Below are 13,273 nucleotides of genomic sequence, written 5' to 3'. Positions count from 1 at the left end.
ACGTAAAGCTAAGAAACGGATAGTCTCTCTTTTCTAAATCTTACTGCAGATATTCCCAAGGGAGGAAAATGTCTAAGACTGTTTACAGCATTTATCCAGACTCACCCTCTAATATGATGCATTCATTTTAACAAAATGTAGGTTCTATTTTGTTACATAAACTCATATTACTGTATATAGGGGGCATTTTTTTTTGTTGATTTTCATGCTAAAAACACTCCTTCCTGTTTCCTAGTTTAGAAAAACAAACCATCTTCATCACTAATTAAAACCCTCAGACTGATCTCACCTTATTATAAAAAAAAAAAACAGAAAGAAAAAGTAAAGCAGTTAAGACAGAAGAAAAGCAATGTACAGAAAAAGGAAAATGTTTTCTCTCCTCTGTTTTCTCATACTGATGATATGCTTCCAATGCCCCCAGGCTTAATCCAATAAAGAAAGTCCAACTTAATCCAAACATTAAGCTCAGATATCAAATATTCTTTCCCTAATTTGATTTCATCAATATTTGTTTTCATCTGCAAACAGGAGTGTGTTTGTTTGTACGGGGCTGCAAGAGGAAACCGTGGTGGTGGTGCACTGGAAAATAAGATGTCTCTGATGCACGAATGTGGACAATGAAACAGACACACACAAACACACACACACATAAGCAAACACACACAGTTGAAGACATCAACCTCTAAATGTGTTATGTAGCTCAGGGATGAGCAGAAATGGAAATCAAACACGCCCAGCAGAGCTCAGAGAAAATCAACAGCGGCTGGAAACACAAACATGAAGATATGTACCAGAGAGCACAAAAGAAACAAAATTGACCAAGGCAATGAAGTAAATCAAATTCTGATTCTAAGTCTAAATCAGATCCTGATAAAGTCCCATTTATGAGCTGAATCTCATTAGAATATGGAAAAGGCAGATTCAGTTATATTGTTTCAAAGACGCACTGCTGGCAGTTATGTTTCTTATCGTCTACCTGAACTGACTGGTTTGTTACGAATGCGATAATTTTTCAGAAAAGATACATTTGAAATTCCTCTGCAATTCACTGGAATGTTCTGCTATATGACTAAGCTCTTTTAAACCTGGTTTTAAACCTTCAACTTTTTACCCACAAATCTTTCACTTCTGCATGTTGTGCCTATAAAGACCTGTTTTTATGTCTTTGCTTGGACACTGCCATGGAAATGTTTTTATCTCTTTACTGCTCTGAATGTGTGTGTCTATGTGAATGGACTGTATGTTTGCGTGTCGCGTCTGTGTGTTAAAAAGGCACCCAGCATGCTGTGACTGTCAAGGTGAACTAGCCTTAGCCGACAGAATGGGGGCAAATCTGCTTGTGCGTTTGTCTGTGTGTGTCCATGTGTATTTCCGTATATGCGATTTCATGAGTTTACGTGCATATGTGCTCCTGGACCAGCCGCTTTACTGCAGAGGGTAATGGCACTGAGAGGAGCAGACAGAATGTAAGATGAAGTGGGGGAAGAACAGTGAAGACCACAGAGGGAGGGATGAAATTAGGGATAGAGGAGGCAATATTGTTTTAAAAGTTTCATGCCATTAAAACTCATTGATTTAACAGTTGAGAAAGAATAAAGAGTGTGTGTGTGTGTGTGTGGTGATGGAGGGATGTTTCTCATCTGATTTACCACTCCTCAGCAAAACCTCTTTGCTGATTGATGACAACACCAGACATAATAAGGAGGGCCAGAGAGTGACATCATCACTAGTCTGGGCTTTAACATTCGTCTGTCATCACACACACGGACGCACACACACACACATGCACACACCCACATGGTGCTGTTCTGCATCTCTTGGATCTCATTGTGAAGTGTTATAATGTGTGTCAGTGTTAATTTACAGAGCTGCACTTTCAGAGTCGAGGGCGTGTGTATCCATGTGTATACGTCTGTATGTGTGTGTGTGCAGAGGTTCCCCTTGGCTGCCGAGACTCAACATTTGATTTGCTAAAAGGAGCAGGACGCTTCTATTAATCAATATTTGCTGACTGACTGGGTGTCTTTCTGGCTGATTGACTGGCCATGCAGTTACTTGACTGACTGATTGGCTAACTAACGGACGGACTGTCTGTCTGGCAGTCTGAATGACCAACTGCTCGACTGGCTGACTAAATCTCTAAGTGAAAACCATTTATAACATGACCAAGAGAGAAAGAGCAGAGACGCACAACAGCAGAGGCAAAGATGAAGGAGGGCTTTGCTCATTGGGTGCCTCACTGAGAATGCTGTGATGTACCAATGCTAGACACAAAGACATATTTGAATGAGTGACCTGACTGATGAGCAGCTGAGCATCGTTTTAAAATCTAGAGCTGAACTTGGACTCAATAAACGCAGATTACCCGACCTCTAGCTCACCTGCTGGAGTGTATACACCATTTAGGCTGAGTGCTTTGCAGCAGACCAGGTTTGACTCCGACCCACGGCCCTTTGCTGCATGTCAATCCCCCTCTGTCTCCCACCTTTCCGGTTTATCTACAGCTATCCTATCAAAAAATAAGGCAATAAACCCTGATCACCGCATCTGTAGAGACATACACGCCCTCTTGTCACACAGACAGGGCTGCAACACAGACCCCTCAGTGTGTGGTTTACAATAGCATGCAGGCATTGACGTGCATGATGTGTAGCACAGCAGCCTTGGCGTCTGATGTGACACACAGTATATGCATGGGGCAGTGCTTTCTAAACAATAACAATGGCACAACATGGCGACGACAATCATTTATCGTCCCTAATATTTGGCGGCTGATCTTATCCTCTGCTCACAGGGTCAGGAGCTCCCGGACATTTGTGGCATCTGTGGTTGCTGTTCTTTTTCTTTGAGCTAGCTGCCAACTGTTGCTAGCTGCTTTTTAAATCTACATGTGGTGGGTCGCACACATAACACGTCTTCAAAACATCACACCTGTCCAAGTCTGTCCCTTTTACAGCTGTTGATTTGGCACCGTTCCTACCTCTTACAGGTGAGACAACTCTGCCCCCCATTCTGGATTTTACCTATACAGAACGGCAAGGCAAAATTAACGCCATGAACTGGCAGTGTAAAAGGGGTTACACGCAGACAGAATGGCTGGCTAGGGGGATGAGAGAAAAGAGGGGAGGTGGGAGGCATGGGAGGGGATAGGGCTGAGAGATGAGGTTGACGTGATAATGAAGAGGTTAAGGATACCATGGAGAGAGAGGGTGGGAGGTCAGGTCAGACAGAGGGAGAAAAGGAGGGAGCACCAGAAAGAGACAGAAGTAGAGAAAGAGAAAAAGAGGGAGGTCACATGAGAGGTTGAAGAGGTGGGGGATATTTAGCCACTGGGTCAGAATAGTATTGTGTTAAAGGCTCTTTGGGAGTATCTAGGTTATACCGAGGTAATGTATGTGACCTCCCTGCTTCCCATTCTCTCTCCCATTTCCTACACTTTCCCTCTTTCACCTCAGCCTTGTATGTTTTATTTCAAACCTCCTCTTCACCGTTGGGTATTTCAACACCCATCTCCAAGTCCACACATGGGGTAAGAGGAAGAAAGAGAAAGAAGAAATGATAAGGAGAGGCCAATAAATGGCCAAAAGAGACAGAATGATGGAGAGAAGCACGCAAGAGGCAAGAGGACTTCCCTCTTCCCTTCCTATCCCATCACCACCACCACCCAAACCCCTTCTCCCATATCTCCATAAAGGCCGATTAAATGAATAGACAGACAGCAACCCCCCCCACCTCCCATCCCCCGATTTTACAGCTCAATCATACTGCGTTACTGCCGACACATAGACCGCTTATCCTGAGTGTCAAAATTGAAAAGGGAACGAAAGAAAGAGAGGGAGAAAGACTGTAAAGAAAAGAAAGAGCAAGTAAGAGGAGATAGGGAAGCAGGAGAATAGTGGAGGGGAAGTGGGGGGCGGCCCGAGAGCAATTTCTTCCTTGAATAAAGAAAGAATGGGGGAGGGGGGTTGTTAAAAAAAAAAAAAAACACTAATGGCAAGGCCTCTGGTTCTGGTAAAATAGACTGTGTTATAGGTTCTGGCTTTCGTTCGTTGATTCATTCATTTGTTCGTTCCTTGCTCTTTCGTCAAGTCAAGTGCTCGCCTGTCTGTCTTTCTCTTTTGTGTCCACGAGTCCAGATAAGAGCTGCTGGCATGACTGCCCGGTAGTCATTTAGTTATTACAGAGAGAGAGGGAAAGAGAGGAAGGATGAGGGAGTAAGAGAAGAGAAAAGAGAGGATGAAAAGACTAATTCTACAGACAGATAAATGGCTCGTTTTGAATGGCCTTTCTTTCTTTTAATTCACTCTCTCATTCGTTCCTGTTTAAATATTTGCCTCCTTCTCTCACCTGACCGCTCCACGTTCCTCCTTCAACACACACACACACACACACACACATACACACACACTTGACTATGACATGCAGCCTAATATGCAACTGGAGTTGTCTCTATGAGAGCTATTAAAATGAGATCTTCTCTTCACTAATCCATATTATTGGACGCCAAAGCCTTTCACGCCCGCTGAATAATAACTCTGACAATATTTCCACATACCCACAGTTTCCTGAGAGTGACAGGATACAGCTCATATACTTATATTCTAATAAATGTGCGTATGTGTGTGTGTGTGTGTGAGGCCACTCGTTTGAATCAGCAAAAAGACTTCTAACACTTGTCTGTGTTTATGTGTTTGCATACATTTCATCTCTCACTCTGACTCACACACACATGTGCATGTGTGAGGTGCGTACGTGTGATCGTGTCCCGTTCCTTTCGGGATAACAAGAGACACACACTGGGTCTGAAACCTCATTTTCCTCTCCTAATGACATATCAAATGTTTGCATATAGGCCATATCAGTATGGAAATGAGCGTGCACACACACATACACACGCAGCTTTAGAATAAAAGAACCAATCAAAGAGATATGTGTGTGTGTATATGTGTGTGTGTTGTCACAAGTCTCTAAGGTTGGGTGAGTCTGTGTGTCAAACATGACTAGCAACACACACACACACACATACACACACATACACACACACGCACACACGTACCCTAGCCTTGTTATCCCGGGGCCTGTCTTGCAGGCAGCCTCTCTAACGCTGAGTGATGTTTAAATTAGTTTACAATTTAGCCTCCTCGCTATCCGCAGACGGCTCTTAACTCAGTGTGTGTATGCGATGTGTTTTTGTGTGTGTGTTTGTGCGTGTGTGAGCGTAACAAATTGTTGCCAGTACGGCAGACATCTAATGACTTCAAATTAGCTGCCTGGCGCTCGCCTTGACACGTTGTTACCACTGTTAGCAGCCTGTGTGTGCGTATGCGTGTGTGTAAGTGTGTGTGTGTGTGCAGGGCTGCGCAGCCATATCATGAAGCATAAATTGGCTTCAACTCTCCTCTCTCTGCCTCTGTCTTTTTTCTCTTTGTTTCTCTGTCTCTCTCCATCAATTTGATTAAAAAAATTACTGTACCATGGCGAGCAGAAACGTGTGCATGTGTGTTCACATGTACACCATGCACGTAGTCAGTCAGTCACACACACAGATACACACACACACACACACACACACACACACACACACTTGACAAAATGTGGAACAAGTAGGCTGCAAAAGGTTAACAGATCTATTCTATTATGTTCTATTCTATTCTAGTCATTGTAGACTCTTTATTGTTTGCCTTATGTGTGTGTGTGTGTGTGTGTGTGTGTTTGTGTAAGAGTCTGATAAAGAATGTTGAGGCGGCGTATTTCTTTCTGACAATCCTTTCCACCCTGAGTGAACAGTAGATCACTTTCTGTGTGTACATGTACGCATGTATGTGTGCATGTGTGCGTGTGTGTTTTAGAGAGAGTATTAGATCAGTGTTCAGTGTTGTAAACAATGAGGATTTCATAAGGTGTTCACATCACACACACACACACACACACACACACACACACACACACTTGGAAGATGAAGAGTTCTATCTTTCTCTGTGAGCAGTGGATTGCCTTTCTCGTTCATCTAATCACGCCATCTTCTCTCCTCCGCCAAGCAATCGTTGCGCTTCGCTCCCTCCACACAGAAAGCTGCACACACACACACACACATACATACACACACACACACACACACACACACACACTCAGCCCAGCACATAACCTGGCCAACTCAGTCCATTCACTTGTAAAGGTAGTGAGCAAAGGAAAAGGCAATCCCAATGCAAAACAATACATTAAATATACATCATGTGTACATTAGTGTGTCTATAGAGGTCTGCGAGTTCTCTCTGTGTGTGTATGTTATATATACAGCAGGTGCATCCCAGAGGTATGTGAAGGAGAGACAGAGAGAGCAGGCAAGAGAGATAAATGGATTAAAATAGAAAGCATAAAAAGAGTAAAACGCGGGACGGGGAGATTACAGGAAAGGAGATAGGATTGGAATGAGGCTATATGTTGTTTTGAGAAAAATAAATATTCAGCGGGCTATACTTGGTATATGGATCGATGTATATGTCTGCTTACTGCCCATATAGCAGCACATAGATCAATACACTAACAAGAAGCAATGCATATTCCCATCTCCCTACCTCTCTCCCTCTCGCTCTTCATCTCTTTTTCCTCTTTCTCTCTCTTATTTTCACATTTATTGATAAGATATAATATATATCATTTGGAGACCCTGTTATCCAACGCCATTGACTTTATTGTTATAGATTTACGCAGCATGACTGAGTGGTATTTATGCCTCTAATCTGGTGCTTCCCTCTATACTCCCACAAACCCTCCTATACTGTTTGAGCCGTGGCAGCAGGGGGTAATTCTATTTTATTCTGTTCTATTCTATAACCATATTTCCGGTCGACAATGGGACTAATCTTTGTGCTAATCTGTGTTAATCTGAGACACTGCTCTTCCCTCCTTTCTGCCGTCACAGCAGGTACTGTCACTTAAACCAAAACCAGATTATTGTTTTCATCTCATACGTCTTGCTCCCTGTCTTCCTCTTCATTTTAGCGTCCACAGCCAGTTGCATTCATCTTCATCAGTCTGTCCTATGTTTTGTGTTCCTATTTTCTTGTTTTTGGGCCCTTTCTTGTTACTGCCATTTTATAAATGTTCTCATCTTGTAGTTGAGAACCAATATTGAGAGAAGGAGTCAGTGTGAACAGATTATATTAGATTCTTCTGTTGGACCTGTAGAGCGAAACATATACACTAAAAGAAGAAACAGACATTCTACTGTATCAAAAGCTATTCACTGCTATATCATTAAAATGTGACATTTTCATTGCACTTTATTAGTTTGATTTACTGTCTTTTCTAATCGTTTGCATTTGATTTACATCACCTGCTGTTTAAAACTCTCTAAAATGTTGTTTTAAATCCTATATTAAGATCGTTACCACACAGAAATATGAGTTAATGTTCATCACTTCAAACACAAATGACCTCAAATACACATTCTGTCTCTCATTCAACAAAACAAAACCTAAAAAAAGTCATATTAGTCTTGTCGTGTTTTTGTATGAAGTTTTTGACTTGTAATACCAGCACATAAATAGTTCACCAGTAGGGTAAAACTGTGGTTTCAAAGGGCATTGTCATATATATTGCACAGTGACTCACAAACACATCCACCCACACACACATCACATATAAGGGGATTGGACTGTTTGGTTCAAAAGTTCAGAATACCCGAGTGTGCGTGTGGCAAAGGTGTGATACCAGAAAGGGCATTTGGTTGATCAGGTGGAGGAGTCAACAGTTCAGACTGTCTGAGTGCAAGGATTAGGGTGAAAGGTCATGTCTTAGCACCTGGTGTACTTGTGTGTATGTAACTGTGCCCGAACTGCATCTGGAGCAGCTGATTCCAACCTTGTACTCGGCCAATTCACACAGCATGTGTTTCCAACCTGTGTATGTGCGATGGTGTGTGTATGAAATCTCCTATATGCTGGAGCTGGGAAAAAAAATGGACATACGTATGTGTGTGATTGTGTCACAACATGGAGTCAGGCTGGGTTCAGTGTGAAAGTCAGGGTTCAGCAGTTTTTTTTTTCTCCTACCTGGGATATGTTTGGCCCAGCCGATGTTGACCACCAGCTCTCTGTCCGCCAGGTCACACAGCGTAGTCAGGGCCTTGATGTCGCTGTCTGGTACTGTTGGGTCAGGCATGGCGTAAATCTTCTCTGGCTCGGCCACCAGCAGGTGAGAGACGATTTTGTTATCTGCAAGGCAGCCAAAGGCAACTGACATGACCACCAGACAAGGAGAAAGACAGAGACAGAGAGATGGTGAATGTTTGCTGTATTAGGCTGCAAGCTGTTCCACACCAATCCGGTGCAAAAAAAGTGAAAGGTCATATGCAAAGTCCCTTATAACATGGATTGCTAGATAACATGTGTCTAAAGGTGTTTCCATATGTGGTAAAAAAACAGTAGCTGACATGACCATTAGACTGGAGAAGGAAACAGAAACATGTCACAACAAATCAACACATAATTCATTTCAGTATTCTCGAGTTAAGATAATACACATAGAGCATTTATACATAATACTGTATATATTAGAGGCTGACTGATTCATCAGTTTGGCCAATTAATTGGCGCCGAAAGGAGGTTTTATAAACTGTCGTTCTGGCGGAACTTGGCTCTGACAGTGGGCCAATGGCTGTGCAACCTCCAGCAGTCACATGGCGACAAATATAATCAACAGGTGCTGATGAGAGGGAATGACATTGGCCGATTAACAGTCACTCTGCTTTTCTCTGTTACAAAGTATCATCATTATATCGGCCTTTACAAATCCAGGATGACCTCTAATAAACTAAGCACAAGTAAGTAAATTTGTGTTTGGTAGATTATTTCTTCGTTATAACAATGTTTCTTGGCAATAAATCTTATACCATTGGAAAGCCTGTTTATTCCCCCTTTAAATGGTGCCACATTTGTAAAGAACATGAGTTTGTGGGATGAGCAGCAGAGCTGAGTATGTGGGCTGCACTCATGAAAATTTGCCAAATCTTCTCTGCCAATGCCAAACAGCTTTTTTTTTATTTTGCTGTTGACTTTCTGTGCTTAGTTTATATACAGTATATATGTGTGCATGGTTTGTATACAAACATGAATACGGAAGAATGTAAAACTTGTTTGGTACTGAAAAAAACTGAAATAAATTAAAACCTTTAAAATCATCACACATACTTAAAAGAATGGATGTAAGTGTAGGTCAATTTTTGACATTATCTGAACAGTCATTTTTACTGTAAAATAGTGATACAGTATGGTATAATATAGTTCCTTTTGCAGTTCACTGTCAAGTGGCAGTTTTTGTGCCATGTTATTCTAAAATATGTGAAAGAAAAACAAGATTAAATCAGAGGATGCTTGACTACAAGGCCCTGTAATGTGCTGTGGAATTTTCCAGCAATCAAGCAGCAGATAATTGATTTGATTACAGTAATTTGGCAGGACTAAAGATGACAAAGGATCAAAAAAATTATTGAAACGTTTCCAGTTTAGGAGATGCTTCAAGGTGTGATTAAAGGCGATTACTGCTGGTGATTCAGGTTGCTTAAAAAACGTTGTCTTTTGTATCGCGGGCCTTAAGAAGCTTCGCTGATACATACAGGAGGGAAAGATAATACTGAAAGCCAAACAGCTCAGCTGGTAATGGTGACATGTGGTGATGAGATCTCTATGGCCCATTAGTAACAGACTGATACCCTGCTTCCAAATTAATCCACTGACTAATCAAGCATGGGAATAATAACAGAGGATAGAAGAGCAAGAGCGGAGCGAGGGATAGAGGAAAAAGAGAGTGGGAGATAAGCAAAGAAAAAAAAATGGGGGAAGACAGACAGGTAGAAATAGAGCCGTGGACAGATTGTAAAAGACAGACAGGAAGAGTCGAGAGAGCGACAGCTAGATAGAGATAAACAGCAAGAGAGAGTGAAAGAGAGTTGGGGGGATGAGTTGTGTATTGATCTAACACTCTCCACCCCCAATTCTGTCACACACACACACACACACACACACACACACACACACACACACACACACACACTTGTACATAGATATATTCTTTCCATCCTCTTCCCTCTAGCTCCAGCTCCAGGGTCGTTTGAGCCAAACCAATCCCAGTCACACTGCAGTATCTGTGGGTAAATCTTATTTAATGTTTCCCTAATTAGAATCAATGGAAGCCCATTTCCAAACCCTGGGCTATTGTTCTGTTCTCACACAATCAATGGGGACGCCGAGGCTAGGGATTGGGCTACAGATAGATAGGCTGTGTGCGTGTATCTGAGAGCGAGACAGAGGGACAGAAAGATTTTTTTTTTGTGCGTATTGACCGTGTGTGAGAGAAAAAGAACAAGAGAGACCCAGGAAGTCTATATCAATGCTATAGTTTGTGTTTTTAGTTCAGAGAGAGATCTGTGTTGATACATATATTAAAGAAGAGGTGTGAATAAGGACGATCTAAAGTTGTCAGTTGTGATTACTGTAAATGACTAATGTTGGGACTAAAGAGTTAAATATAACAAACCAAGAAAGCTGATCAATAGCCCCTCAGTAAAGACATTCAGTTAGCTGGAACACACACATGCTCTGTGTATGCAAACACCAACATTAGAAACACACAGGCACACACACACACACACATTGTACACGCATTCATATTATCCCATCATTTCAATGATTAGTAGTGCAGAAGTCCCGGTAAGCTGCCGTGCAGCCATTCAGCATATTGGCCTAAAGCAGAATATGCTCCAGCTTTAAGCAAAATGGGCTTTGGGGACCAAGCTGCTAAACACTCAATCTGCACTGCATGTGTGTGTGTGTGTGTGTGTGTGTGTGTGTGTGTGTGTGTGTGTCTATGTGTGTGTGTCATGTGTGCGAGCAGACGCTTAGCTAAAGAGCTAACTCTAGTTTGATGTGGTTGCCAGATTGGATTTAATCCGGATTAGGGTTCTGGCTGTTCCCCCTCCCTTCCTCTGTCTCCCTTCCCCTCCTCTTCTCCCTCGCGTTCTCTCTCTCTCTGAGAAACCTTCTCATTTAGACTCAGTCTCTCCCTCCGATTCCACCTGTTTCTCTATCACTCTCACTCACTCTCTCCCTTGTTAATTTTTCAATCATCAGGCTTTGGCGATAGTTTTATTCTTTAAAAAACGCAGCCAATCCAGCCGGAGCTAAATGAATACCTTTATAGTGAAATATTACACACATAAAATGTTATGACCCCAAACTGGTAGCAGTAGAGGCAGGGAGATAAACTTGGTCCCAAACAGATGGGCTTCTCACTACCCTGTGTCTATTTGTGTGTGTGTGTGTGTGTGTGTGTGTGTGTGTGTGTATGTGTGTGTGTGTTTATTTTTTTTTACTCTCCAACTGTCTCCATTAACTCCATGAACTGATGGCAGTTCCATGTACTTCTGATCTTTGAATGACTCCTGTGTATTACATGAACACTGCCTGCACATCATGATACAATATGCTGGAATCTGAACGTTTTCTGCTCATTTCCAGGGAGGGTGTTCCTCGTGCACTGGACACAGTATGTCCTTCATTGTTCCCTGTGCACGCCATGTCAGATGCTGTTGTCACTGTGGCACATATGTCAATTTGTAGTTACTGTGAACCGAGGACAGTATGCAAACCTTGTCCTTGAGAATCATTACTCAACCTCGCAGAGAAAAGGGCTATTATGTACTGTAACCAGTTAGTGTGTGTGTGTTCTTACATGGCTTCTTGGGAGGCAGAGCCAGCTGTGGGTTCAGGTATGGACTGTTGTCTGCATCTATCCGGCGTTTGTACTTCTGTCTCCCACCACGAACCCTGTCCAGACGAACACCTGTAAGAAATGACAGAGCAAGTGTATCAATACACTGCATGACCCTCGCTTCAAGAGAAAGTCAAAGAGACTTTTGAGCTCTTTTGATTATTTAACATAGAGACAAGGAATATAAAAAAAGAATATAAGAAGAGAGAGTGGAAATAAGATGCAAATGTGTGGACTGGAAGAAGATTACATATGATGTCTGGGAGTGAAGCGGTGATAGCTGTGCTGTTTCTGCAGTGCATACGTGTGTGTGTGTGTGTGTGTGTGTGTGTGTGTGTTTGGTATGCACGCAGGCACTTTTATGTTATTGTCAAGCTTGCTAAACTCACTTGCCTCTTTTATTCTGCAACAAGCCTAATTTATAGAGACACCATTTGAGTAAAAGGCGCTTCTGTCTCTCTCATGTCGTCTCTCTGGCTTTCTGACTTACTCTTTTCCTGTCTCTTACCCAATCTCTGTCTCTCTGTTGCCCTCTCTCTCTCTCTCTCTCTGTCTCGTTAATTAATTGACACAAAGGAGTCCTAATTTAATTAGGCCTATCTCTCAGGGGATTGGATGTTACCGTGGTTACCACTTAAAGATGGATAAGGAAGACAGAGGTGTCATGTACCCTGGAGGAAGAGAGGAGAGGAGGAATCTGGAATTCTGTTTATACCATTCAGAAATAAAACGACGCTCAACAGAGAAGAACACCGTCCACAGAAACTTCATCAACAAATGGTCCAGAGGGGGAGAAAGTTATCCTAATGTTGCACAAACAAAAAATGATACCACAATTCCTGCGTAGTGCTTTACACTCCACTGATTTTAAGGGTTTTCTGATGCAAGGTGTATTTAAAACAGTGAGGATTTAAATGTATAGACAGAGAGAGAAGAAGAGGGAAAGAGGAGCCAAAAAGAGTGAGAAAGCAAGAAAGAGATTTGCTAACACACAGAGATTTAAATCCTCTGAAAAATGTGCTGACCACGACCAAGACAACAGACCTTAGAGATTTAACAGAAAGACTTTCTATTGCCAGCAAAAAAAAAAAAAAGTCAGGGAGCGTGTCTGTCCATTCGTTGGCATTTGTAAGTGCTTGTAAGTGCACGTGCTTCCCTGTTTTATTTGTGTTTTGTACATGTGTACATTTTATTAAAGCCATCTTACACTGACGCACATTTTTTCTATGGAAATGTAGTCATTTAGAAACCTCTAACAGGCCCAGGCAGCAGTCAACTCAGTGAACTGAACATGACGTGCATCAGTGTGTGTGTGTGTGTGTGTGTGTGTGTGTGTATGTGTGTGTGCGCGCTTGAGACGAAAATAGGTAGACAGAAGGGCTGACAGTCCAGGTACAGTGGGGGGGACAGTGTCAGCAAACGGTCAAGAAACTCTTAACACCAGGGGGTACAAACCCACTCACACACCCACCCTCTACTTTCTCTCACACACACACACGTTCAC

At 42.3% G+C, this 13,273-nt stretch overlaps 1 protein-coding gene across 5 annotated transcripts in view; it reads right to left on the bottom strand.

Moving 5' to 3' along the window:
• The window catches only part of esrrga (estrogen-related receptor gamma a), an 86,872-nt gene that overhangs the window by 30,701 nt on the left and 42,898 nt on the right, over window positions 1–13,273 (bottom strand). For 3 of the 5 annotated variants that reach the window (XM_049604505.1, XM_049604476.1, XM_049604485.1), the window contains exons 5-6: window positions 11,731–11,841; window positions 8,055–8,237 (exon numbers count right to left, since the gene is read on the bottom strand). In XM_049604505.1, coding sequence (XP_049460462.1) covers window positions 8,055–8,237; window positions 11,731–11,841 — 294 coding nt within the window. The remainder of the gene's footprint in view (window positions 1–8,054; window positions 8,238–11,730; window positions 11,842–13,273) is intronic. The other 2 variants (XM_049604492.1, XM_049604500.1) reach the window with 1 other exon arrangement.

The sequence above is a fragment of the Epinephelus fuscoguttatus genome, linkage group LG2 (assembly GCF_011397635.1).
Source record: "Epinephelus fuscoguttatus linkage group LG2, E.fuscoguttatus.final_Chr_v1".
NCBI lineage: Eukaryota > Metazoa > Chordata > Actinopteri > Perciformes > Serranidae > Epinephelus > Epinephelus fuscoguttatus.
The sequence above is the reverse complement of the archived record's forward strand: the minus strand, read 5'-3'. Positions and strand labels throughout refer to the sequence as shown.